At 48.4% G+C, this 27,291-nt stretch overlaps 3 protein-coding genes across 13 annotated transcripts in view; 2 read left to right on the top strand and 1 right to left on the bottom strand.

The window, feature by feature from the left end:
- Positions 1-15: 15 nt before the first annotated feature.
- crtap (cartilage associated protein) lies at positions 16-6,354 on the bottom strand. The gene is made up of 7 exons (XM_056583068.1): positions 5,774-6,354; positions 5,009-5,158; positions 4,185-4,356; positions 3,356-3,484; positions 2,538-2,683; positions 1,398-1,481; positions 16-517 (listed from the first exon to the last, which is right to left on the bottom strand). The coding sequence occupies exons 1-7, from the start codon at positions 6,233-6,235 to the stop codon at positions 473-475; spliced, it is 1,188 nt and encodes a 395-aa protein (XP_056439043.1). The 5' UTR covers positions 6,236-6,354; the 3' UTR covers positions 16-472.
- A 327-nt stretch (positions 6,355-6,681) lies between these two features.
- On the top strand, positions 6,682-16,031 carry fkbp9 (FKBP prolyl isomerase 9). Its single transcript, XM_056583067.1, has 10 exons — positions 6,682-7,438; positions 8,056-8,201; positions 9,864-10,053; positions 10,356-10,501; positions 11,292-11,481; positions 12,961-13,106; positions 13,231-13,420; positions 14,283-14,428; positions 15,049-15,212; positions 15,787-16,031. The coding sequence occupies exons 1-10, from the start codon at positions 7,236-7,238 to the stop codon at positions 15,961-15,963; spliced, it is 1,698 nt and encodes a 565-aa protein (XP_056439042.1). The 5' UTR covers positions 6,682-7,235; the 3' UTR covers positions 15,964-16,031.
- Positions 16,032-17,561: 1,530 nt separating this feature from the next.
- LOC130375332 (uncharacterized) overlaps positions 17,562-27,291 on the top strand; it is a 52,610-nt gene continuing 42,880 nt past the window's right edge. For 8 of the 11 annotated variants that reach the window (XM_056582171.1, XM_056582173.1, XM_056582172.1 and 5 more), the window contains exons 1-3: positions 17,562-17,706; positions 21,556-22,122; positions 22,227-22,295. In XM_056582171.1, the coding sequence (XP_056438146.1) occupies positions 22,087-22,122; positions 22,227-22,295 (105 nt within the window). In that variant the 5' untranslated portion in view covers positions 17,562-17,706; positions 21,556-22,086. Of the gene's footprint in view, positions 17,707-20,996; positions 21,452-21,555; positions 22,123-22,226; positions 22,296-27,291 lie in introns of those variants that run through there. The other 3 variants (XM_056582165.1, XM_056582166.1, XM_056582163.1) reach the window with 3 other exon arrangements.

Below are 27,291 nucleotides of genomic sequence, written 5' to 3'. Positions count from 1 at the left end.
AATAAACAACGTCGATAGAGAAAATTTCAAACCTTTGTTTTCGAAACCTGATTTTATTTTAAAAATGCCTGGATGAGTCATATTTCTTAGGACAACTGACAAATTTGTAAACAAAATAATACATATAGCTTTCACAGTGGGCTACAAAACAGAACAGATAGGGAAAACATCATCATCCTTATTATTATCATCATCATCATCATCATCATCATCATCATCACCATCATCGTCATCATCATCATTGGCACTACAGGCAAACATCACTGTAATGCTTACTTAGTGCACAACATTAGAATGTATAAATATTATGTCCCCCCCACCCAAAGAAATGTCTGTATTGTCCAACCAGGTTCCCTCCCAAGCCATCCAATAAATACCAGCGACAATAGGACCCGGGGAGCGGAAAAGTTGTTACTGTTGGTCTTGGTATGTTCCTCTTCTCTGTTTGTTCTCAGTGTTCAACTAGTGCTGGTTATTCCTCGTCTAGGAACTCATCTATAAATTCCATAACCTCCCCCTGTGGAAACACACAATATACAAACAGAGGTCAAGAGAGAGAGACAAGAATAAGTTAAAAAAAATAAAAAATGTGCAAAACAACATATTTCCTCCATCTAAATTGAAGCTCAATGATTCCCTGCCCCGAGAATTTTTGTAACAATCAAAAGAGGCTTAACCCTATTGCTTCTCTTACGTAGGTAGTCGCTGCTGGGTTTGTGTGCGTCTAGTTACTAGTAGGATCAATGTCACACTGCCACCTGGTGGCTTGGTAGGCCATTACAGGATAACAAGCTAAAATCTAGGCCACTGCATGGTATCAATATCCGGGTAAGAAGACGCATCTGCTCGCTCATGTCTTTCTAGCTCCAGCATATGCAGGAGGGATGGGTGGACCGACTCTTTTCACAGGCAGGTTTCCTTCGAGTAGATACATGTAATGAATCTTACAAGTTTTGAAACTGTTTGCAAAATGGTGCATTACCAGTCAGCATGTTTAAGTCTCCACTAATAAAGATAAAATAATAATTTGGCTGCATTGTTCCAACATCCCACTTGTATGTAGGTAGGGGTGATTTTGAACACGGCAGACACAGAGTAACAAGTCCAAATGCATTTTATGCATACAGTTGTATTAGGTTTCCAGTAGAAATGACTCACGACTGACTAAAGAAGTGACAGAGGTCCGGAGCTCATGGCCTCACAGCCCGGCCGCTTCACTCACTGAACCAGACTGGATGAAACGCTCCAACCCTGCCCGCTACGGGCAGGGTTGGAGCGTTTCATCCAGTCTGGTTGGCTGTCTGCACCCAGGTCCGATTCAATCCCGTCAAGTTCACTCATATGTTCCGGTTCAGGGCCGGCGCAAACAAACACGACAGGCCCGCCCTCCCACGCACCTCATCGTCGCTCTTCAGGTGAAGCCTGGAGAACTCTAGCATCTGGAGCTGCATGGTGGTCTGGTTGAAGTAACGCAGGGCCTCCTGCACACACACACACACACACACACACACACACACACACACACACACACACACACACACACACACACACACACACACACACACACACACACACACACACACACACACACACACACACACACATACACGCCCGCCAAGACACACATGGGGATGAAGGATGTGATTATTAACTGAAAACATTATTGATGTTAATTAATCTCGGCATGTTGGAATGTGTTTGTTTGTGTGTGTGTTTGTGTGTGTGTGTGTTACATCATTAGAGGGGCAGATATTGTATTTGCGCAGCTGCGCTCTTCTGCGCTCCTGATTGTCCTCTACAGGCCGCCGCTGACTGATTCTGGGCGTGGCATCGGGGATGTAAGCACACCTGTCCCGATCTCTGGCGGATGATCCCACACGCATCCAGGCTGTTTCACGCTGTGCCACGCCGGCCCTTGGCGTCTTATGTGTAGAGTGTATTGATATATACTGCAAGTTGCTGTTAAGCACCAATTTCCCATGTTGGAACATTCTTGCTTTTACAATAATTTATGCGTTGGTGGTTGGCAAGGTTGTCTTCACGTTATTAGTTCAGGTTAGAGCAGCGTAGTTAGAGGAACCGGCAGACTGACCTACTTTTTGTTTCTGGTCGGGAGGAAGATAGTTTGTTCCCCCGGAGTTAGGTTTAGTTAGGGTTTCCTTTCTGTTTTGTTCTATTTCCTTTCGTTTATTTAATAACCATCCCAACATGTGTCTGAAGCAAAGATTGAATAAATTCATTGTTTCCAACGCAGCCCATTGTCTTCAGCCTATGTGTTATTTGGTACCATCTACCTGACCATGTGGTGGTGCCGTAATAGAGCGCGTGTGTGTGTGTGTGTGTGTGTGTGTGTGTGTGTGTGTGTGTGTGTGTGTGTGTGTGTGTGTGTGTGTGTGTGTGTGTGTGTGTCTGTGTGTGTGTGTGTGTGTGTGTGTGTGTGTGTGTGTGTGTGTGTGTGTCTGTGTGTGTGTGTGTGTGTGTGTGTGTGTGTGTGTGTGTGTATGTGTGTGTGTGAGACCCTGGATGGGTTGGCTCACCGCTCTTGGGAGGAAGTCCTCGTCCGTGAGTCCCCACTTGTCCTTGTGGAACTTGTAGTAGGCCACGTTGTTCTTCATGACCTCGTCGTTGGGGTCAAACAGCATGTAGCTGGCCACGCACGGGGCTGCGTTCTTCATGTCGTTCACTGGGGACGAGGTTAATAAGCCAAGGATGAGCAAAGAAAGGTATCTACACAAAGATTTGGACCAGCTACTGAGGATGGCAACTGACAGAGGTGAAGAAGGAGCAGGCAGGAGTCTGGGCGTCTACAGGTAGACTGCGGACGTTGGGCTTCAACCCCCAACCTTTCTAAAAGACACAACTGCCATCATCCTTTTGATGACCAAAAATATCTTCTGGTGTAAAGCTTTAGGAGAGCAAGGCTGAGGACAACGGTTAGTGACCAGTGTTGGTTCTACCAGGGCTTGAGCTTGTGATGAGCAGGACTAGTGTTGGAACTAACCAGACCTTGTTATTAACAGGACTAGTGTTGTTACTAACCAGAACTTGAGCTTCTTAATAACCGGACTAGTGTTGGTACTAACCAGGCCTTGAGCTTGTCAATAGCAGGACTAGTGTTGGTACTAACCAGGCCTTGTTAATAACAGGACTAGTTTTGTTACTAACCAGGCCTTGTTAATAACAGGACTGGTGTTGTTACTAACCAGGCCTTGTTAATAACAGGAGTAGTGTTGGTACTAACCAGGCCTTGAGCTTGTCAATAACAGGACTAGTGTTGGTACTAACCAAGCCTTGTTAATAACAGGACTAGTGTTGGTACTAACCAGGCCTTGAGCTTGTCATGAGCTGGACTTACGTTTATAATAAGCAAACTGCAGGTAATGGAACATAGTTGCAACAAACTTCTCCACCACGAAGCCGCCCACCACCGGCGTGAGCTCGCTCTCACAGATGACCTTGCGCTCCAGGACTTCTGTGTAGTGATCTGGAGAAGAGAGGCACACACAGGGAGAACACACATGATGAAGACGCAACCGTATTCAACAGCATTTCCTCACAGCCCGACTGAACTGGGAGAAGGGGACGATATTTGTGCTGTTCTACTAAACAGGTCTAATAAAATAAAAGACATGTCATTGTGAAACTGTAGAGAGTCACCTGTATGATGAGGATGAGGAAGAGGGGATTAGAAGGAGGATGGAGAGGGAGACAGAGGCTCACATAATCTACATTATCGGTCATGACGACATCTTAAAGAAACACGTCCATCGCAGGTATAACCCTGACAGCACACGCATTACACTGATCGGTCTGTGGAAACCCTGACCCGATGAAACCTTGTTGGAATGATGGATGTTCTGTACCTGACTGTGCTCGAGGCTTCCACCTACAGATCAAACCTGCATCTACTAACCCTCCCCATCCCACGCCTCCAGTCCTGAGACGCATTGAGCTCAGCCCCCCCAAATGGACGTGGGCTTCTTCAGGACCATCGGAGATTGCAGATTCCAGAAAGTTTACGTGCCTGGGTACGTAGTACTACGTACGTGCGCGGGTGCGTGTGTATGTGTGCATGGGTGAGTGTATACTATGCGTGCGTGTGTATGTGTGTGTGTGTGTGGGTGCGTGTGTATGTGTGTATGCGTGCGTGCGTTGGTGTGTGTGAGCTGCCCGCGTGGACCCACCAGCGATGGAGGGGTAGAAGTCCTTGAAGTCCTTGACCTCGCGCGCGCCCTCCGACGCCGCCAGACACTCGTCGTAGACCTTGAAGAAGTCCCGCAGCGCCAGCTCCATGTCCGACACCGACGTGCGGAAGTTGTCTCCGTTGTACGCCCGCACCGCACGCACAAACAGCGCCTGACGCACAAAGACACAGCAAACAAACCACGAGGAGGAAGTTACAACACAGACTCAAGATATCCCCACTTCCATCCAGGTGTTTTATGTGACGTCAACTTTAAAACGTTATTATTGCATCTGTAGCGCGTTTTTGGTAGTCAGGTACACTACCGATCAATAGTTTTGGGTTAGAAATGTCCTTAATGTCCTTCAATGAAGATATAACAGTATAGACATTGTTAATGTGGTCAATTACACTTCTAGCTTGAAACTGCTGTTTTTTAATGGAATATCTACACAGGTGTACAGAGGCCAATTTCTAGCAACCATCACTCCTCCCCCCAAACGGTAGTGTACATTAATACCAGCCCCTTCTATCACACTTGGGACTGACCTTAGCTACATTCTGTATATTTAATCCACATTACTATTAACCCAAGCTATCGGTGTACACAAAGAGTAATGTACAACAGCCCAATTTCTTCCATTTATTTTGTCATTTAATTAGTCAAACCAATGAAGACATGAACTTACTGTGAATAATGTTAACACAATCTGAATGTCCTGTGATCAATTTGAATTTGCTCTGGTCTTTCTCGTGTGTGTGTGTGTGTGTGTGTGTGTGTGTGTGTGTGTGTGTGTGTGTGTGTGTGTGTGTGGTCCCCCCTACCTCATAGGACTTGGTCTCCAGGTCTTTGAGGTGGTCCTCTGCTCCGGGCAGGCTCTTGTAGTAGGCCATGTTCCTCTGCATCATCTCATCGTCGGGGTGCTTCAACAGGAAGGTGTGGGCCGCCGACACCGCCTTGGCCAGGTTGTCCGACTGGTGGAGAAGGAACAACAGCCATGAGCCCCGTTCTGACGCGGAGCCCCCCCACGACCAGCCTGACTCATTTGAGCATTTCCACCTCGATTACATGCCGAAATATATCCGTATGTACACCTGTGATGACCCCGTTTATGACTTATCATTGGACATGTTACACATTGTTGTTCATGTGGAAATTATAATGTATCTATATGTGTGCAACTTTAAAATGTAAAATATGTGTACATAAAAAAACATTGAACGCCCCCCCCCCCCCCCATTGGAGGTTCAATGGATTAATTCCGGCGTATAAAACACCTCGATCAAAGAGAGTTGGACATTTAAAGGGAACCACTTCCACACCTCAATGTGAGAAGGAAGGAGACGCAGATATATATCCTCTTCCATGTTGGGATCATGAGAGAGAGGGCCCCGTGGCCCGTGCATTGCATCCGTGGCATGTACGTGACGTCACTAGCAGCAATGGGGAAATCACTGCAACTTCACTCCATCATCATCATCATCATCATCAAAAAAAAGTTAAATATGGGAGGAGGGGTGTAACTGCGCAATTCTAAGACTCATACATGTTGTTGTTTCGTAACGGAATGTAAACTATCTGTATCTTACTTTAAAGTAGGCGTACTGCAAATATCTGTAGGGCTCCCTTCTCTCGAACTCCTCGATAGTGTCGCGACTAGGCATGCTCTGTCTGAACGCAGGCAGACCCTGTTTGCAGCGCTTCAAGCACTGCGCCCGCTTCATCACGTTGCCGAAGACCCGCAACTCCGGGAACTCGGCGAACTTTTCCTCGTTGTCGAGCCGCAGCGAGCTGCAGTTGAGGTTGCAGAAGGCCTCGCTGTCCCGCAGCAGTCGGTACAGGCGGAGAGACACCTCCAGGTAGTCTACGCTGTCCTTCCACTTCTCCCCTGTGTATTGGTCCAACGCGTACTTATACGCAGAATCCAGAGGCATGAGTTCATGTCTGGGGAAACTCCTGAAACTGTACTTTTCGTACTGAGAGAAGACCACTGTGACGCCGAAGGCAAACAATAATATTGATAAGACTTGAGAAGAGGTGGAGTGGGCCATCTTCACGTTTCTTTATAACGGCGCAGCCTGCTTGGCTTCTGGGCTACGTCTCCGAACTGGTGTGTGCGTGCGTAGGCCGGTAGGACCGCCTTAACTTTTACGGCGTATCCGGACGCAGCGTCCCCTCCCCCGGCAACTGGGGTTCAAACGCCCCGGAGGGTGGGAGGCCGTCGGGTCTGCTCCTCCCTGCCTTCTAGTGAGTTCCTTGGGTGCCATTACCGGTATAGTCTTGTAATAACCACAACGTTGAACTTTGCACAAAGTAAACAAAACAAAAAAAGTATATATAGGCTAATATATAACAGATATTATTTTTGTCTGCAAACATTTTTTTCAAACCTAATTTGAACAATATAACCTATTCACTTTTCCTATTTGAAGCGCCCCATTGAACCCATTGGTATCTCTAATAACGAACTGATGTACCGTGTTCCCATCACAGAGCTGGGTCCCGTGGCCGCTAATTAAACCCCTGCCGCGAGCGAGGCCCCGCCCCCTCCTGCTGCCACGTAGAAACATTCCGTGGAAGTGGAGAGAGCCGCTTCACCCCCTAAAACAGACGCCCCGCTCCTACGTACCGCAACCGTTCCCGTTTCTGCCGCTTATTAACGCGTTGGCATGCTAATACATAAACCAGCAAGGACACACGTGTAGGGACATTGATAGATTAAAATTGGAGAGATTCGGGAGGTGTGTTGGATTTTTAAAGGGCTCAGAAAGGGGGTTTAGCTTCACAGGCCCTTATTTGCAGCTGTTTTTTGAGGGACCCCGCGCTACCACGTTGACACATCTACGAGTGCGGACTGCGCATGAGCGATACGTGGTGGCCAAGTTGTATGAACGCTGTATCGGACTGGGCAGCTAGAGGAAGGAAGACCCGAGCCGGAGCAGAGCCTATTCACACCGGGGAAGAGGCGGGGAGTGCGTGTTACATTAATAGGCTATATATACCGTAGTGAGTCGGCTGTTATTTGGATATTAGTTATCAGATACTATAAAAATGATCCAGTGCGTGCACGCGATGTTCTATCTGGCGGTTTGGGTGGCGTTCGCCGCCTGCAGCGCTCCCCCGGTCCCGTTAGACGACATCATCATTGAGAAAACTTTCGAGCCAGAAGTGTGCGGGCGTGCGGTGAAAGTAGGCGACTACGTCAGGTATCACTACATCGGAACGTTTCCCGACGGAAAGAAGTTCGATTCGAGGTAAGTAGTACAAGCACAGTAGTGCACTCTTTTTTTAATTGATCCATGCCTGTGGACCGCTCGTTTTAAGTGCCGTCCAAAACGCGTGCGCGGAATTCGCAGTGCGCGTCTGGTCTCTCGTGAGCCACGCAAGCAGCATCCAGCCAAGGGACGTCTGAGCCGCCGAACATGGCTTGTTTCTGAAGTTAGCCCACTGGAAGTCTCTGATTTGATTTAAGGGTAGGCCCTACTTAAGTCACCTGTTCACCCATTTGTCAAATGCGTTTAACACCGAATGACTTAATTCATCGGAAGTAGATTTGCAGTCAATTAAAACCAAAATCAGTGTGCATCAATATGCAAATAGTCATCCCATGGCATGCATACATGTTTATTTGTATGTGAAACAGGATTTTAACACTAATAGCAAAAAAATTATCGAATTAATACTAATAATTTTTGGAGGACAAATTAATTCTAATCTATTAGCAAAAACATTACACTATATTAGTATGATACAAGGTTGTGTGTGTGTGTGTGTGTGTGTGTGTGTGTGTGTGTGTGTGTGTGTGTGTGTGTGTGTGTGTGTGTGTGTGTGTGTGTGTGTGTGTGTGTGTGTGTGTGTTTGTTCTCTCCAGTTATGACCGCGGTAGCACCTATAATGTGTTCGTGGGTAAGAAGCAGCTGATCGCGGGAATGGACAAGGCCCTGGTCGGCATGTGTGTGAACCAGCGGAGTCTCGTCAAGATCCCCCCGCAGCTGGCCTATGGGAAAGGAGGATATGGTAAGCATATTAAGAGAGCTTGTTCTGGAGCGTAGGGCGCCTTGCCAAACGTTTACCTTTGATAGAGGATTCTGTGTTAAACATGCATGTAATGTGTGTGTGTGTGTGTGTGTGTGGGTGTGGGTGTGTGTAGGTGTGTGTCTACATGATGGGATAATTAGATATTTATGAACTTTTAGGCTTAAGGAATGTCACCATTGATAGTAGTTTAACATTAATTAGCAAACTGTTCTGATACTATAGATGTAAATAAATCCATTCAGGCAATAGACTCTGCGCACAGCATTTTGTTGAGTTGGGGGCCGAGCGAGAGAGGAGGTGCGACGTTCTCAGATGTCCATGTTGGATGATGTCAGCATGACATCACAGACCAGGAAGTTAAGAGAGGGTCATGGAATGTCATGGAGGAACTTTTGCATTGTGCGTTTCAGTTATGACCGAACACGTGCCCCGTGGCACGTTGAGCAAACACAACCTGTAACGGTTGGATATATGTCCGACCCAACAAATCAGAAACACCCTTCTGTCTCACTGCTGCATCTGCGTCTTCTGTTATGAAAATAAACAGGTCCTTTGAGAGCTATTGTGGTATTAATATGCAAAACAGAGAGACGTGTGTGTGTGTGTGTGTGTGTGTGTGTGTGTGTGTGTGTGTGTGTGTGTGTGTGTGTGTGTGTGTGTGTGTGTGTGTGTGTGTGTGTGTGTGTGTGTTCACACAATGACTTGGATAACAGATCTCAGGGGACGTGTGCAGACAGGCCAATGCAGAGAGGGAGTGCCCGGCTGCTACATTTCTTAAAGGCAGGACGTTGTCAGTGTATCTATACTAGACCAGGGAGAGACGAGAAGGGACAGATCAGGGGGGGGGGGGGGGGGGGGGGGGGGGGCAGGAGAGAGACTGGTGGGCATTGGGGAAGGCAGAACGGTCGCTAACAGGCTCGCAGCATGTGCCTCGCTCACCATAATACACGACAACAACAACGACAAAACAAATGGTTCCCCGCCAGCGGAAGGGCTTTGGGTGGTTGGCGCTCACGCGGGCGTGAGGCTCCTACTTACCGCCGCCTTCCTCCTCACTCCCCCTGAACCCTTTGTTTTCCTTAGCCTGTGGATAGTAAATAGTTAACGCACGGTTGACTCGTGTGTGTCTACAGTATCGGGTTACAAAGGCACAGACCTCCGCACTATGCCCATGTGATGGGATTACGATGGAAGCGTCTGTGTGTTAAAGAGTGAGGAGCCCCGGGGCGCGTCAGGGGGGTGTAACAGGAGTCAGTGTGCCGTGCAGGGGGATGTGGTCGCTACCTGGATTACACACAGGACAGAGGAAGGTGGAGGGGCATTCTGGGTGTTTCTACTAGTGTGTGTGTGTGTTTGCGTCTTTGTGTGTGTGTGTGTGTGTGGGGGGGGGGTGGAGAGAGAGAGAGAGGAGGGAGAGGAAGCAAATCAGGGGCGTGGGTAAAAAAGGTGGAGAGACGGTAAGGGAGGAAAGAGTTTGAGAGAACATGAGAGGGTGGAGAGAAGAAGGGGGAGAGAGGGAGTGAAAACAGGAGAGGGGTCGAGGGAAGTGGGAGGGGACTGAACTTATGGGCAAAGCTCTGGATCACATGAGTCTCTGATCCCCCCTCCCTCCTCCCCCCTCCCCCCCGCCCTCCCCTCCAGGTGACATCATCCCCGCAGACTCCATCCTCCACTTTGACGTGCTGCTTCTGGACGTGTGGAACCCCGAGGACGGGGTGCAGAGCACCACCTACCTGACCCCGCCCACCTGCGTGCGCAAGGTGGAGGTGTCTGACTACGTGCGCTACCACTACAACGGCACCCTGCTGGACGGCACTCTGTTCGACTCCAGGTGTGTGGGCGCAAACACACACACACGCACACGCACATGAACACGCACACGGGCATGAACACGCACACACACAGATGGAAAACCCTACAAACATAGCGCACACACACACACACACACACACACACACACACACACACACACACACACACACACACACACACACACACACACACACACACACACACACACACACACACACACACACACACACACACATAAGACCAGACACACACTCTCATCATCCGACATGCAGTGTAAATATTATTACAAGCGGCTCCTGATTTAATCCCCGGGGACTCTAGCCACACGCGCCTGCGTACCTACGACACCTACGTGGGGATTGGCTGGCTGATCGCTGGCATGGACCAGGGCCTTCTGGGAATGTGCGTCGGGGAGAGACGCATCATCACAATGCCGCCATCTCTGGGATACGGCGAGAACGGAGACGGTGAGTGTTGGTCCCATCCCGTGGGGACCGGTGGAAACCCCCTCAAATAGAATAGAAAGAATAACCTTTATGCCACTCCTCAAGCCTTCATAAATATGAGACGTTTCATAGGTACACCTTCCACACTTTAGCCGGGGCTGGTTCTGAGGACCACAGGAGTTAAGAGACAAGAGAATCAGAAACAGAAGAAAGGGCATAGAAACAAACACACAACATACTGTTTGGTATAAGGTGCCATTATGCAATACAATTATCGGACGATTGACACCATTATGCATATTAAATTGTCTCATACAAAATCTTCTACGACGAATATTGTGTAGTACTGTGTTGTGTGAGACTACACCAGAATGGAAGTTGCCAGCTCGCACATGACCCTGTCAGAACACAAGGGGGCGTTGCAACACAGGACCACCATACTAGACCACCGACATACTAGAATAGAAACCTCATTCAAATGATAACGAATGGCTTCTGCTATGTTTAATAACCTTCAACACTTTGAGAGTTGAACGTTCCATAATTGACAATCAGAATTCCAGTATCCAGACACTTATGTTGTGTTGTGAAGGGCCAGTGAGTCATTACAGAAGACGGATAGCCAACAGCTTGGAATCGAGCAAGCCAGTTCCAGGGAGCGTCTCCTGATCATGTCCCCAACTATTTCTCCCTTTATCTTGCCCTCTATCTCCCTCCCCTCGATTCCTCACACCCTCCCTTCATCCCTCCCTCCACCCCTCCGTTCATCCCTCCCTCCACCCCTCCTTCATCCCTCCCTCCACCCCTCCAGGTAGTGACATCCCTGGGCAGGCGTCGCTGGTGTTTGACGTGGTGCTGCTGGACCTCCACAACCCCCGGGACTCCATCGCCGTGACCAACCAGGTGCTGCCCGAGCCGTGCCCGAGGAAGAGCGCCACGGGGGACTTTGTGCGCTACCACTACAACGGCTCGCTGCTCGACGGGACCTTCTTCGACTCCAGGTGTGTGTTCTGGGGGGGTAGAGCCCGTGGACCCCAGAGCTCAACGCAGAGAGACACTGACACAGAGGGTCAATGAGAAGGGGTTGGAATGAGGGCAACATATAAGGCAAGGCAGGGAACAGGACGAGGGGATTGATGGCAGGCGGGTAGTCAGACAGCCAAGGATTCTCTAACAGGCGGGTAGTCAGACAGACGAGGGTTCTGTAACAGGCGGGTAGTCAGACAGACAAGGATTCTCTAACAGGCGGGTAGTCAGATAGACGAGGGTTCTGTAACAGGCGGGTAGTCAGACAGACGAGGGTTCTCTAACAGGCGGGTAGTCAGACAGACGAGGGTTCTGTAACAGGCGGGTAGTCAGACAGACGAGGGTTCTGTAACAGGCGGGTAGTCAGACAGACGAGGGTTCTGTAACAGGCGGGTAGTCAGACAGGTGAGGGTTCTGTAACAGGCGGGTAGTCAGACAGACGAGGGTTCTGTAACAGGCGGGTAGTCAGACAGCCAAGGGTTCTGTAACAGGCGGGTAGTCAGACAGACGAGGGTTCTGTAACAGGCAGGTAGTCAGACAGGTGAGGGTTCTGTAACAGGCGGGTAGTCAGACTGAACACAGGGAGAAGACAGTTTAGCGAGAGCGATGTAACGCAATGATAGACACTGGCCTCCTGTGTGTGTCTCTGCATCTGCATCTTCGGTTATAAAAATAAACAGGTCCTTTGAGAGCTATTGTGGAATTAATATGCAAAACAGAGAGGTGTGTGTGTGTGTGTGTGTGTGCGTGCGTGCGTGCGTGCTAAGGATCCTTGATCTGATACATTCTTTGAAAAACGTTGCAACCCCACAGACACTTCCTACTGATTGCACCTCTTGCAGACATCCTGTTGCTTCTTTCAGCTGAATGAGCAAGCAAAAATAAGTTTCATTACCTTGTCCTAATGCTCTCTGAAGCTTCTCTTCAGAGAGCATTTAACCATGAGATGGTTCAACCTACCCTTATCCATACATGGGTAAATGTTGCCATTCGTCTCTGTGTTGATCCTTATATTTAAGAAGTGTCGTGGCACTTTCATGCGATCCAATATAGTAATTATATACTTGTCCATTTGTTATAATAAAAAAAAGGGATTATAACTTAAGTGGTAGTAGTTATCTATTCAACACATATTTATCCACATATTATCCAGTACCTGAGGGTTGGGGTCCAGTAGAGTTCAGAGGCCAGGAGTGAGGCCCTCCTTACCACCTTGAACCCTAGCTCCAGTGAGGGGAGCTTTGGCCTCTTGAAGCACCAAAACCTCTTCCCTCTCATTAGATCATTTAGACAATAAAGTTGCTCATCAGATGACATCTAAAGGATCTACCAGGTGTGAAGCACAAAAACTGAAAACATTCAGATCCTAACTGATAATCAAGTTGTTACAACCCCAGTTCTGCGTAACACAGCACTATGTAGGACCTCTCTGTTGACACCATGCGTCTCCACAGCTACTCGCGCAACCACACCTACGATACGTACGTGGGGAAGGGCTATGTGATCGCCGGCATGGACGAGGCTCTGATCGGGGTGTGCATGGGCGAGCGGCTGACCATCACCATCCCCCCCCACCTGGCCTACGGAGAAGAAGGAACAGGTCGGTAGATCCAGGGGCTCTTCCTCCCTCATCCAACTTTAGACTCGTTTGAAGCCATACAATGTCCTTAAACTCCATCACCCACAATGCATTTCTTTCCTTCCCGCCTTATCTTTCCGTTCAGGCTCCAAGATCCCCGGCTCGGCGGTGCTGGTGTTTGACGTCCACATCATCGACTTCCACAACCCCACGGACACCACCGTGATGACCGTCATCCACAAGCCCGAGGAGTGCGAGAAGATCACCAAGAACGGAGACTTCGTCAAGTACCACTACAACGCCTCGTTGATGGACGGCTCCCACATCGACTCCACGTGAGCACTGGCCTCTCATGACCGGGATCCCACACTAGTCTCTGAACTCTATACCTCCGACCCCCAACACTTTGTTGAACTCCCAGGCTGTAAGGGGTACGTGGTGGCCGGGACGTCACTTGTTGCTTTACACGCAACCGCTATGAGGCCTTCGACTTCCACTGTTGCTGGAGATTTAAAAAAAGAAACAATTAATTATGGCACATTGAGGGTTGGGATGTAGTGGCCGTCCCGCAGTAGTCAACGGCCAAACTCGTTACTTGTTAATCCTTTTAAATGCTTAGTAAAATGGCCAAACGGGTCCCCTGAACTGTTTTAAATTGAGAGAAACGAGCCACTGAGAATCTAATCTATGAAAATTGTTATTTGCTCTATACAAAGAGAATGACATTGACATTGACAATTTCCCCCTTGGAATGGTAACACTGGGGTTGACTATAGAGGAATAAAAGGTTCTGGGTTGGATCCCCGGATGCCTGCCCCATTGAGCAAGGTGTCCCTTATAAGTGAGTTACAGCTGGTATCAGCCTGACAAGGCAGAGGTGACTCGGAAGTGGTTAACAAGGGTCTTGACTCAAGAATTTGGAGTTTAACTTGAAGCGCCTGTGAATCCAGGACTAGGCCGTTTTGTACTCAGAAAACACATGTGTAAAATACCATGTTGCTACCTGGCTCCGCTTGCTGTTTGTGAACGTTCTTCTCTGCTCTGAACTGCTACTCCCAAATGACTTTAAAAAAAATCCTCACATAGTTACAGAGAGCCGTAACCATGGGGATAACATGTCCCCCGCCTTCCTAGAATCTTCTGCCCTAAACACATTTTCATTTGCAAATCCTGCCTCTGTGTATGTCCCTATCCCAGGCACAACTACGGAAAGACGTACAACATCGTGCTGGGGGCCAACCAGGTGGTGCCTGGTATGGAGGAGGGCCTCAAGGACATGTGTGTGGGAGAGAAGAGACACCTGGTCATCCCCCCTCATCTGGGCTACGGGGAGGGAGGCGTCAGTAAGTGTCCTCTGGTGACCCACACTGTGTCTCTCCATGGCTATTTCCCGACGTGAAGGAAGAATGCTCAACGGCCGCCCTTTTAAGGACGCTACGTCATAGAACGCCCACAAGCACTGTTCCCATGTTGAGGACACAAAAAAATTATCTTAAAAATGTACCTGTGCGATTTCTTTCAAACGTCTTTGCAACGTAATGACAGGCTATATTTTGCATGGATTGATTTGTTTTAATATGTAAGTAGGTGGTGTTTAAACAAACTACTGTCGCCAGTAAAAATGTCAACAATTAAAAGATGAAAATATTTAACACTGGAGCAATATTAAGAAGCGGAAGCGCTTCCACACTAGCAAGTCGTTCCAAACTCTGAATGCTACAAACACTAGGCAGCACTCTAGCCTCATCTCCATAGGACGCGACTAGCAAGGAAGTGTTCTAGCAAGGCTGCAGCCTTCACTTTGGGAACCAGACGATATCTCCCCTTCTCTCTCTATTGCCCTCTTTGTCTCAATTCCTCGTTATCTCTCTCCGACTCTCCCTCCCTCAATTGCTATCTCTCCCTCCCAAAATCTGTCTCACACACTGTGTGTGTGTGTGCGTGTGCGTGTGCGCGTGTGCAGCCGATGAGGTGCCCGGCAGTGCGGTGCTGGTGTTTGACGTGGAGCTGGTTGAGGTGGAGGAGGGGCTTCCTGAAGGCTACATGTTCATCTGGAACGACGACGTGTCCCCCGACCTCTTCACCGAGATGGACGTGGACCTCGACCAGCAGGTGGTGGCCTCGGAGGTAAGCTCCTCTCCCACATACGGCTGGAGCCAGGTGAACACATATCTCCCACATACGGCTGGAGCCAGGTGAACTGATATCTCCTCATCTATGACTTGACCGAGTTGAACTCATATCTCCCCGTCTATGAATTGACCGAGTTGAACTCATATCTCCCCGTCTATGTCTAGACCAAGTTGAACTCATATCTCCCCGTCTATGTCTAGACCGAGTTGAACTCATATCTCCCCGTCTATGTCTAGACCGAGTTGAGCTCATATCTCCCTGTCTATGACTTGACCGAGTTGAACTCATGTCTCCCATGTATGACTTGGAGTAGTGAAACAGTTAACAACTCACAATTTTGTATTGGTTTATAATTCAGCATTGTTTTTTGATATCTTTTATAAAAGTATTGCAGTATTTAGATGTAATACTGTAGCTATGATTGAGTTAAAATCCTGCACAGTTTATCCTATTACTTATGTTATTGCACCAACATTCTAGAAAGAGTTCTGAGTTTGTTAAAAAAAGTAATATAAATAAAAAAAGTCTGACGTTGTGTAACTTCGTTTTTTGTCTTTTTCCACGGCAGTTCACAAACTACATCATGCGACAGGTGACGGAGGGCAGAGGTCGTCTGGCCCCGGGCTTCGACCCCTACCGCATCATCGACAACATGTTCTCCAACCAGGACCGCAACGGAGACGGCAAGATCACCGAGTCCGAGTTCAGGCTGAAGGCGGACGAGGCGACCCACGACGAGCTATGACGGGCTTCATGATGTCCCTGAAGACCCCCTAGTCGGGGTTTAACAGTTCAAGTGGGCCAGGGGTTGAGGGGGACCATTGAGAGGGGGGATGGGTGGGTTGGGGGTCGAGGGGGTTATCTGGGGAGGGGGGGATGAAGGTCAGGAGTGGCGTATGAACCGTTTTTTTAGTGGTGTATTTTTTTATCGTGTCGAAATTCAGAAATTGTCTCGGTTGCATGTACCCCCCATTTTTTTTTCCGGGGGGATGGATAAACCGGGTCTATACAACCTTATTTTTGTTTGTTTCTTTGAGTACATAGTTCATGCGATGAACCTCATCCAAGTTGGATTGACATTTTTTACGAATCCAAAGCAGGATATCACGATAAGTCGCCTGGAGGACAAAGACAACTGCATGTGGACCAGATAGCATAGAGATCACTTAATGTGAAGGCGATGAAGAAGAGTGAGACTCACCACACTCTCTTTCAGTTTTTTGTTTGTGTCGCAATGTATTAAGATGTCCTTTTGTATTGAGTATTTGTATTTGGGCTTTGAGCAGACCTCAAGTACATTCTGGTACGTTAACAAGCCAGGACCTCTGCCTTATTGCCCCTGGTTGGCTTGTTCCTCCTCAGCTTAAAGTCGGGCTGTTGGCAGTATTGTGTGGTTGTGTTTACCGTGCATATCACTGGTTTCAAATGTATCTCCTAGTAATATCTTGATGAACCAATACATCAGTTACAATTTCTCACTCTTCATTATCATGGCGGAGTGTGTGTGTGTGTGTCTGTGCGTAAGTGTGTGTGTGTGTGTGTGTGTGTACATATATGTGTGTGTGTGTGTGTGTGTCTGTGTATGAATTTAGTCCTAGAGCTACATACATTTTAACCGCCATACCGACATTACATGGATCCACCTGACCACCTGGCAGTGTACACCTTCCCCAGCTAGACCTTTCTAACCCGTGGTCCAGGCTGCTGGTGTGCTTGTCTGTAGTTCTACTTGACACTGAGAATGGAAATGTAGTGGAAAGTGTGTGCAATCACTTTTTTATCTTTTGCTTCATAACTGAACTTTGGTTTTCATTGTTATTTTGCAGACGCAAATATTTAATATGAATAAAAGTACGGACCAACCTTTAAGCCGTTTGTTTGTTATTTTTATATTATCTATTCTGCCAGATGTGTGTGCATCTGGGTTTTTCAGGACTATTGCAGTACGATACAGCAGTGATTCCCAAGATGCAGGGTTCCAGGGGGTACACATTTTAAAATAAGTGCTCGCGATGTATATTTTGCTTTTTCATAACCAATTAAAAGAAATTATGGTGTAAAATACGACTTTTTGTTACATAATAGCCCATTAGTCTACTCTATGTATTTATATGCTAGAGGACTAATGGGAACCCCATGACAAATAAATCAAAAAATCTGCAGGAAACAGAGCGTTCTATTCTTTTTTTCAGCTATATTCAGGGACCCTGTAGGAGTGTGTGTGGATGATGGCTCTTTCAAACAGCCTCACCTGGCCCCAGACAGTCTGATTGGACTCTGGGGCTGGGTGAGCTGCACACCTGTTGCATATTGAGCAATCAGTGGGCACAGGATGAACCAGCCATCACCACACACACTCAGGGAGAGATCTCCTGCATGGCAACATGTTGCAGCGCCATGTAGCATTATCTACTATCTACGTCTACCACCACCCTGAGTCCTTGTCTGGAGAAGCCCAGTGAAGTCAACAAGCATTGACATTGTTACAGTAAGATTTCCTAACTTCTCCTTGACCCGTTACCCCTCCACTCAACTGATAGTATGTTGTACGTCCTTGCACTAAAAAATAGTACGGAGTATTGTCTATCATCTTATACTAGCTAGCTTTGTTGTATACAAGGATGGGGTTAATCTAGCGATTGTTAGTGCATGGCATTTGGTTTTATGAACATCCTTACTGTTACGACAGCGATATATTATTTCTCCTTCTGAGAAATTTTAAGTCGCTCTGGATAAAACGTCTGCTATGCCCATTGCCCTTAATAGCGATACAATGGAAGAATAACCAAATGGTGGTTTCGACAACGTCCCCCGGAGAGTTTCAAAGCCTGACAAGAGAGGGCCCCCTCCTAACAATAGTTAGGGCAGACCTGCCCCCATTAAACCATCTGAAATGGAAGTAAGAATAGCTGAGACACTGGTAGAAAATAACCAAGTTCTATCACTTCCACTAACTAAGAGAGCATGAGGAATCGGAGAGTCCGGATCAAGTATTGACAGAGACTTTATTGTTACCCGCAAACAAGCAACAACAAAGCTGAGTGAGCTTTGCAAAGACACTGCTGGATGTATTCTATCCCCGTCTTTTTATCCTCACGCTCACACTTTGTGCCCGCCCACAGCATGCATTGTTCTCCTGTCATGCTACGGCCGGTCAGTCATACATTTTTTTATGTGGTCAACATCCTCAACTAGTCTAATGTCAACATTAGGTTGACTAATCTGAACATTAAATTGAGCTAATCTATACATCTGATGGACGTCAATGTAATCAACATATTAGATTGACGTCAGCACGCCTTGACCCCAGACTCTCTGGCGCCGTGCCCCATAGTACGCCTATGAACAGAGATGATTTAGCTGCTTTCCACTATTAATGTATCTATATGATATATATAGGCTTGATAATACTCATAGTTAATTTATAAAAGTAATGGTTAATTTCTCCCATAACACTCGCCTATAACCCAACAGGGAGAAGTCCCCCCTAACCATGGATTAAGTCTCCCAGATCATCAACTCTGGGTAGATACTCTGAGCTTTAGCATCTCATTCTGGCCCCTGGATGAAAAGCCCAAGGATGTAGTGACGCGTGTCCCGAAAGCTAGCTCTCTCTCTCTCTCTCTCTCTCTCTCTCTCTCTCTCTCTCTCTCTCTCTCTCTCTCTCTCTCTCTCTCTCTCTCTCTCTCTCTCTCTCTCTCTCTCTCTCTCTCTCTCTCTCTCTCTCTCTCTCTCTCTCTCTCTCTCTCTCTCTCTCTCTCTCTCTCTCTCTCTCTCTCTCTCTCTCTCTCTCTCTCTCTCTCTCTCTCTCTCTCTCTCTCGTGTACGCCATTCAAAATGCGATCAATGGGGGGGAAGACATGGGCTGCATGAGAGGGCCACGGTGAGGAATACAAAGAATGTGTGTCTCTGTAGGCCCCATAATATGACTACCATTCGTTAACAGCATGTAAACATGTATGCATTTAGACGCTATAGATCTCTGAAGACTGGAACGACGCGCTTCAACAACAGCTTCCACCCTTCAGCAATTAGACTCCTGAAGCTTTACAACTCTACTAATATTTTTATTCAAATTTATTCCCTCCCCCCACCGGAAGAAGCTACAAAAAATACCACCAACTTTGTTGTGTGGCTATTAAAGATGCTATTCTGTGTGGCACATCACATAAGTGTGATCCTAAGGAGAACACAAACACATTTTAAACATGTGATGGCTGTTACATCAGCTCACGTATCATGTGCCGCCCTGAGGGTGAAATAGGAAAAGTACCCAGAGATGTATAACAAAGGAACATTTGTTGAGAAAATGGGTTGGACTGGTTAAGGGCCGAGCACCTCCGTCACCGAGTCTGTGAACAGCTGCAAACCGTACTGGGAACAAGAGCATAAAAAGCTTGGGATGGGTATAAAAGCGCAGGGGTCCTCGTAAACATCCAAATGTAAATCACTGGGCCTTGTGGCTGCTTGTTCACGGTTGACAATAGGGTCTTCTGTCCTTCTGGCTCCGCACTCCTTGATTCCTCCTACTCTCTTATTTAGATGAAGTGATAGAATTCGGCTTCTACCACAGAAGCTCTGGCATGGATGGATACAAAGAAACAGAAAAAGGCTTACATATGGTCTGACAGTTCGTTGGTGAACAGTAACTCAGACAGTCTGAGTCACTGGGTGGTAAGAGAATGGCAGAACCACAAAGGAAGCTTACTCACACCAGTTTATGGAAAACAATAGAGGAATTACGCAAGAAAAAGTGTGATAAATTAAATCACGTACCCGCCCATACAGGTGAACAAACGCAGGAATGTGAAGGGAATCGCATGGCTGACGAATTGTCAGTGAGCAGAAGAGATTTCCCTCGCCAGGCAAGGGTGGTCACAGGGAATATGTTGCTTATGCATCCAAAAGAATGGTCAAAAAGGGGTAAGATCATCATTCCGGGGGGATGGGGCTTTTGACCAACTGCGAGCAATGCATTGCGCACTGGGGCATGTAGGATTTAAAATAACTGAGAAATGGTTCATAAAAGCTCACATTAAGGTACCTAAAATGCGTGCAATATTTAAGGAAATAAAATCACGGTGCGAACAATGTGCTAATAAAGGTGGGGATTTAGATTGGCCTCAACCAGATTAGCTCAAACTATTGTTTAGATTAGTTAACTTAATGTTTAGATAAGCATCAACCTGATGTTTAAATTAGATTGGCTGAGGATGTTGACCACATAATTAAAGAAATGTATGACTGACCGTGACCGGCCTTACCATGACAGGAGAACAATCCATGCTGTGGGCGGGCACATGATATGGGGGACAGCTTAGAGTGTGAGGATAAAGACAGGGGTCGGACACATCCACAGTGCTTTGCAAACTACTCGGCTTTTCGGTTGCTTGTTCATCAATAAAGTCTGATGTCATACTTGCTCCGGACTCCTCGATTCCTCATGCTCTCAAATGTGTGAAGTGTTCAAATATATTCAGAATGAAGCGGTGACCGAGGATGACATCTCTGTAGGGTGCAGCACCTGCTGCTAGGGGATTTATTAATTCGAGCAGCTAGCAGCACGTAGAATCAGAATTACCACCTTTTAACTAGTCTAGCATGTAGAAAACATGCAGATTTTTGTAGATATTAGGCGAGAAAATCTTGCTGACCAGTGTATAAACGGAAAGTACACCTACTAGATCCCCCCCCCCCCCTAGAAAATATTGGGATACAGTTGAACAAAGGACTAGAACTTGGAGCTAGAACGAGAACTAGGACCTTGGGAGTGGACTTGGAGGCTGAAGGATAAAGAGTGAATGTACATATGAAATGAAGGGAGGAGAATCAGGGAAGATCTAGAACGAGAACCAAGAACAAAGGACCGAAATGTCCAACTCCCTGCAGCAGAAGATGACCAATTTATTTCGTTTTTTGTCTTTTCTACATGATGTAAGACTCTGAAACACTTCTGTTAGATAATCTCTTATTGTATGCTATTGAAATAAATATCCAGTCTACAAAGGATTTGGACTTCAGACATTTCTGCTTTCCCTGTGCTTAACCACCCTCGCTAAAATAGACATGCAATTTATGGGCTGGAGGGACCTTGCGCTGAATATTGTAGTCACAAAGGACGCAGTTACACCAAATAATCGCCAGGAGACCCCAAAAATAAAGCACATAACAAGTAACCTGGAGGAATTCAACATCTGGTTCCATAACTTACAAAGTAATTTTTTCTTCATAAGGTAACATCACAATATACAGAAAATAATCTTTCATCGATTTATCAGTTCCTGTGTTTTCATGCCTTGGAAATGTGTGTTGAAGTAGACCACCTTCCGTTTCTTAGATCTCTGGAATCCTCTCGAGTCGGGGAGACGGCTGTTTCATCCCCCTCCCCGAGCACGCTGCTGAGCCCGAACCAGAAAACCAGGCGCCCACTAGGAAGAGCAGAACAGTCAGTTAACACCAATGAGGTTCAAGAGACAACCACATGGAGGCTTTGGACTTGCTTTTGAATGCAGAAGTTTGCTATTGAAACAGCTTGCCATACCGTCATCTATCAGAGATTAGCTAGCCACAACTTCCTCTTTTCACTGCGTCGATGATGATGTTGACATTAATACGCAAACCACATGTCAACCCTAGCGGAAGTCTGTGAACCAACAAAGCTGGGACTTGAAAATAACGCTCAAGCTGCACGGAACACAAAAGAGGGTTCATTAAAGTAGCCTACTGCACAACAGAGGACTATCAGGGACGTTTTCATCATGGGTGTGATTTATCAGTCTTTCTGTTTTTTTCTGCTGAAATATTAGTTCGATTTCCTCTCTTGGCATTTTCAATATAGTCTTGTGCGGGTGTTTACCTGAAGGTGACCATGTCCTTCCCCAAACTGGACCGGATCGGATGCCAGGTGAGTTGGTGAAATGTGTGCCAAGTTGCCAACATATGCGGGTTAGCGTGGCCGTTTCATGTTGTGAGGGTTTATGTTGATGGGTTTCATGTTGTCGGTTCCAGGTCTGCCTCGAAAACTTTCCCAATATCATTCAATTTAAGACACACCTCCGAGGCAATGAGCACCATAAGGTAAGCATAACATGGATATAATTGTGTAACCTTTCAAGAGGGCCTTACGTTGGCTTTTTTTTGTTTAGAACCCACGACGGTAGCGTATAGATGGGGAACTCTACCTAGATGTAACCTCGTCATGCAACAGAACCTGCTCTAGACTCAACTCTAAACCATATTGAACATCATTTTACATTATAGTTAAATCAGGGCTCTCAAGTCTCACGCATTCGGCGTGAGACGCACGCAATTCACCCATGCACACGCTCACACGCCACACTTCGTATTTCTCACGCAGAGAAATTACAAGGATAGCGCCCACCAAAATGGGCCGCTATTTAACAGTGGAACAGGTAGGAATCAAATGGGTTTCCCGTACGTAGGGTAACCAGACGTCTTCTTTTGCCCGGACATGCCCTCTTTTTTTAGGCGGAATTTCAAAATCGTCCGGGATTTTATTAAAGCCTCATACATGTTCACATTGAATTTGCGTTGAGTTTCTCTGGGTCGTTCACAATCAAGTTAGGCTACGCCCTCCCCTACTCAGTTCTGTTCGCTTTGCATTGGTGGAAGTGAGAGGTTAACTAGAGCCTTCAGATTGGACGGTTTGGCTTTTTTTTTTTTACCATTGTTTTACATGGACAAACATTAACAAATTTCTCCTACAGGGGATTGAAGTTCTATCTATTGAACAGAAAGAAACACACATACTTTACCACAGCATTCGCCTACTGAACGCCACAGATATATTTTAAGCATTGGAATGTATTATACATAAAAATTATGTTATTGCACTTTTGCAACGTTTAAAAGTTCAGGGAAAAGTACATGCCTCTACTGGTGTTGCTTAAGCCAATATCCTTTTGAGGCAGTGTTGTTTCTGAATATTAGTGTCAAGGGCCAATAATGCTTACTATCGTACATTAGTCACCTTTGCCGTGTTCCAATACCCGTACTTCCATGAGTACCGTATACTCAAAGGAAGTATACTATCCGTACTCACTGAGTACGTACATTTTTCAGATGTGAGTGCTGTTCCAAATCGTGTACTAACCGGAAATTACGATCACGACTGCCGCCGCGGCTCCTCCCCCGCAATAAACGATCGTTATGTTATTATAACTCTAGTTCTATGATTGTAGGCGTAGCCGTCTAGGCTTCGCCTTATGGGCTTGTCCCGTGCGCGCTCGCTGAAAATTCAAACCATGCACCATCAGCGTGGGCACCGCCCACATTTCCCACGGTATCGTGTCTATATAACGCGGTGTATACCGTCGCTCATCATCACTTTTCTTTCAGCATTTGGAGGGTACAGCAGGTGGGAAACTAAACGGCTACGCCTACAATCATAGAAGTAGAGTTATAATAACATAACTATCGTTCTATTTCATGTAGGCTACGCCGTCGAGGCTTCGCCTTATGGGCTAAGGTGAAGCTGCGAGCGGAGCCCGATTAATGTACTCCTGCTGGACCCCAGTCAAAACGACCTAAGTCACCAGAGCACATTAAGACTCAAAAAGCCAAGGAAGTGTAAAACACAACAGCTTAATAAAAAACGAATTCCTCCTAGATCAAGCAAGGCAATGATCAAGAGAGAAAAAAGTGAGTCTGTAAAGACTCCGGCTCTATTCCGTGCTGCATGGAACCCATGAAAAGGAAAAGAAAAACCAGAGCAATACGGTTTCCAATAGGTCCGCTACCACCGGGGGCGGAGCCACAGAATCCGGCTCTCCAATAAGGGGTCTCTCTCGGCCGTTTCTTATTTGAAAGAAACGGCGGGAGTGCCATATTGGCAAACCAAACCACCTGACAATTGGTGGGCCAATAGAAAAACCCCCTAGCCTGTTTTTCATTTGAACAAAGGTGGGAGAGTAAGACTGGTAGTCAAGTCCAACTCGCCAGCTGGCGAGAGGAAATCCAACCACGCCGCTTTAAAGAACATGTCTATATTCTTAAGCCGTAAAAGGGGTCCCGGACTCCAGCACAGAGTTTCCGAGTGTGCCCCTGGACATGTCTAACATGTAGAAACGGACAAAGGGGCCGAGGGAAGACCAAGACGCAGCCGCGCAGATGTCTTCCACCGAAACGCCCTTGAGTAGAGCCGTTGAAGCGGCCACGCTCCGTGTGGAGTGAGCTTTAACGCCCAACGGTGGCGCCAAGCCCTGCCGAGAGTAGGCTAAGCAAACACCCTCACATACCCAGCGAGAAAACCGCTGCTTAGAGAGAGTGCGGCCCCTGCTAGCGTCGCTATAACACACAAACAACTGTTGTGTAGAGCGGAACGCGGCAGAGCGATTCACGTACATAGCCAATGCCCAAACCGGGCACAGGAGATGCAACTCCGCCTCACTAGAATGAGGCGGGGGGTGAAAAGCCTTAAGCACAATATCCCTTGACCGAAACTAACTATTGATGTTCTTCGGGAGGAACGCAGGATTAGGTCTGAGCAACGCGAAGGAGCTGTCCTCGTTTAGCAACAAGCAACTCGGGCTGACTGACAGAGCGGTTAATAAACCGGCCCGCTTGGCAGAAACCAAGGCCAACAAGAGCGGCGTCTTAAAGGACAGGGCATCTAAAGGGGCCTGAGAAAGAGGCTCGAAAGGATCCCTGGACAATCCGCGCAACACGGTGGGGAGATCCCAGCGTGGTGTAAGCACGCGTGAAACAGGCCTAACCCGTCTAGCCCCACGCAAGAATCTCTTGACCAGTGGATGGCTGAAGATCGGTCCACCATCACAGCCTGCATGGCCAGCCGAAGCGGCTGCCGGGAAGAAGTAGAAGGCGCACGAGCACTCTGAATAGTGTTGATAACCGTCTCAGGCAAACCTTTGCCCTGCAGGATCAACCTCTCAGGATCCAAACCAACAGCCGTCCCGAGACATCGGGCGGGTGGTGCACCGTCCCGTGGGCCTGTGAAAGCGCATCCGGCCTGAACGGTCCCGGCCACGGCGCCGACCACGAGAGCGAGGCCAGCTCTGGAAACCACAGAGCTGAACGGTTCTCCGGGGCCACTAACATCAGGGACAGTCTCTCCTGTCTGACCCGTTCCAGAAGAGGAAGGATCAGCTGGAGCGGGGGAAACGCATACAAGAGAGCCCGTGGCCAAGGTGTGTGTGCCAACGCATCTACCCTCAACGGGGGGAGATCCCGAGGGCTGAGGGAGAACCACCACCTGCAGTGCGTGTTCTTCCTGTGTGTCTGGCGAACAGGGACGTGGAAGTAAGCATCCTTGAGATCCAGGGATGTGAACCAATCGCCCTCTCTCACACACCGGAACAACGCTTCGACAGTGCGCATTCTGAACTTCCTTGTGGCAACGAATCTGTTGAACACGCGAAGATCCAGAATAGGTCTCTTTTCCCCTGACTTCTTGGAAACCAGGAAGTAGCGGGAATAAAACCCTAGGTGAGACTCGTGGGGGGGAACGACAGTGATGGCACCCTTCACCAAGAGACGTGCCACCTCTGCTGCCAGAGCCGTGCTCACAGCCGGGTCCCATTGCCTGGTCTCCACTAACCACATAAAGCGTGGGGGACGACGCTTGAACTGTATGGGATGGGAGGGCGAGCAGCTGAGGAAGACCGTCCAGGAATAACCCGTATTCCTCGGCCCCTACCGCCTCCACACTGCGTGTGAACCAAGGGGGGCTTCCCATGAAAGGGAGGAGGCTCAGCGAGCGTAGGAGACGTACCAGAACCAGCCGCTGTAAAAACAACGAGCTGTCTAGACGTCGCGCTCGTGCCCGCTGAACAGGGAGCGAGCCGTCCGGCCGCCGCACTACAGCATGCGCTGTCCGCAGGCTGTAGCCACAGCGTGCGGACCCGTCTCCTCACCTTCCACAAACTGTGGAAGGGAGGTAGAGGGGATAATGTGGGGAACCAGGAGACCGGTACAAGCGGCCGTATCCACGGGCTCGCGCAACGAGTCTCTGATCCGTCCACGAGGCTCCAAGGGACGCCGCTTCTTAGAAGCAGGTGAACCAGAGGCCATGTGAACACGCCGTCCGACCGCCACCCTACAGCCACCGGGCTGAGGGGGGGAAAGAGGCAACATGGAGGAGCGCACCACAAGCGTAGGACGCAGGTGGCCTAAGGAATATCGCTCTTTAGGTACCATGTACTGCCGTTCGGTCGAACGGTCTTTACTTTTTTCTTTATTGGGGAAGGAAAAAGTAGGAGCAAGCTTCCGGAACTTCCCGGTCCGTGGCGCTGCTCTCCCCATCCGCGGCGGCGGCTGCTGCTGCTGCGGCACCGGGGCTGGAGTCGGAGGCGGCCCCCTGGAACGCTGGGACCGGCCTGGACCCCGCTTCCTCCCGGCCTGCTGGTGGGAGGAGCCCGTGAGAATCGCCCCGAACCGGGAACGATTCTCACGGACTGACTGCTGGTGCGCGAGAACCTCCGAGAACCGGGGACCAAATAGGCCATCCGGCGCTAATGGACCCTGGACGAGGCTGGCCCGCTCTCGTTCCGGCACCGCAGTGTGGGAGAGCCATATGAACCTTTGAATCATGGTAGCCCACGCCATATGCCGCCCGGCCGAAACGGCTATCGGCTGGCATAGCTGGAGGATGGCGCTGGAAAAGCGGGAAACAGCCAGCCTACTCGCAGCTTCCTCCGGGCCGTAGGCCTCCCTGTCAGCCGACAAGGAGACCATGGCAGAGGAGAGCAGGGCGATGTTGTTGACCGCCGCCGCGGATTGAGAGGCACAAACGAACACCCTGTCAGTTAGGCCGACAATCTGCTTCTGGAGGCGGTCGGGGGGCAGCGGCTTGTCGTTAGCCGCTGCCAGGGGAGGCTCCAGGCGAGGGATCCCCCTCGCCTGAGTATCGGCCCAGCCCTCCACGTTGGTGAAATCCGTGTAGGATTTCACCGGGGCCTTTAGGGTCGAGGGGTCCCCACCCGTGACATCGGGCGGGTGGTGCACCATCCCCTGGGCCTGTGAAAGCGCATCCGGCCTGAACGGTACCTGCAAACAAGCAACAACAAAGCCGAGTGAGGTTTGCAAAGACACTGCC

Source organism: Gadus chalcogrammus, chromosome 22 (genome assembly GCF_026213295.1).
Source record: "Gadus chalcogrammus isolate NIFS_2021 chromosome 22, NIFS_Gcha_1.0, whole genome shotgun sequence".
Classification (NCBI taxonomy): Eukaryota; Metazoa; Chordata; class Actinopteri; order Gadiformes; family Gadidae; genus Gadus; species Gadus chalcogrammus.
The sequence above is the reverse complement of the archived record's forward strand: the minus strand, read 5'-3'. Positions and strand labels throughout refer to the sequence as shown.

What these genes read in the sequence shown, in the direction of transcription:
- crtap (XM_056583068.1), bottom strand. Translation starts at nt 6,235, where the DNA reads ATGGCCCACTCCACCTCTTCTCAAGTCTTATCAATATTATTGTTTGCC. An exon ending in TGGAGACCAAGTCCTATGAG is followed by an intron (nt 4,357 to 5,008) that starts GTAGGGGGGACC and finishes TTTGTGCGTCAG; the next exon opens with GCGCTGTTTGTGCGTGCGGT. An exon ending in CTTCTACCCCTCCATCGCTG is followed by an intron (nt 3,485 to 4,184) that starts GTGGGTCCACGC and finishes TCTCTTCTCCAG; the next exon opens with ATCACTACACAGAAGTCCTG.
- fkbp9 (XM_056583067.1), top strand. Translation starts at nt 7,236, where the DNA reads ATGATCCAGTGCGTGCACGCGATGTTCTATCTGGCGGTTTGGGTGGCG. An exon ending in GGAAAGAAGTTCGATTCGAG is followed by an intron (nt 7,439 to 8,055) that starts GTAAGTAGTACA and finishes TGTTCTCTCCAG; the next exon opens with TTATGACCGCGGTAGCACCT. An exon ending in ATACGGCGAGAACGGAGACG is followed by an intron (nt 10,502 to 11,291) that starts GTGAGTGTTGGT and finishes CCACCCCTCCAG; the next exon opens with GTAGTGACATCCCTGGGCAG.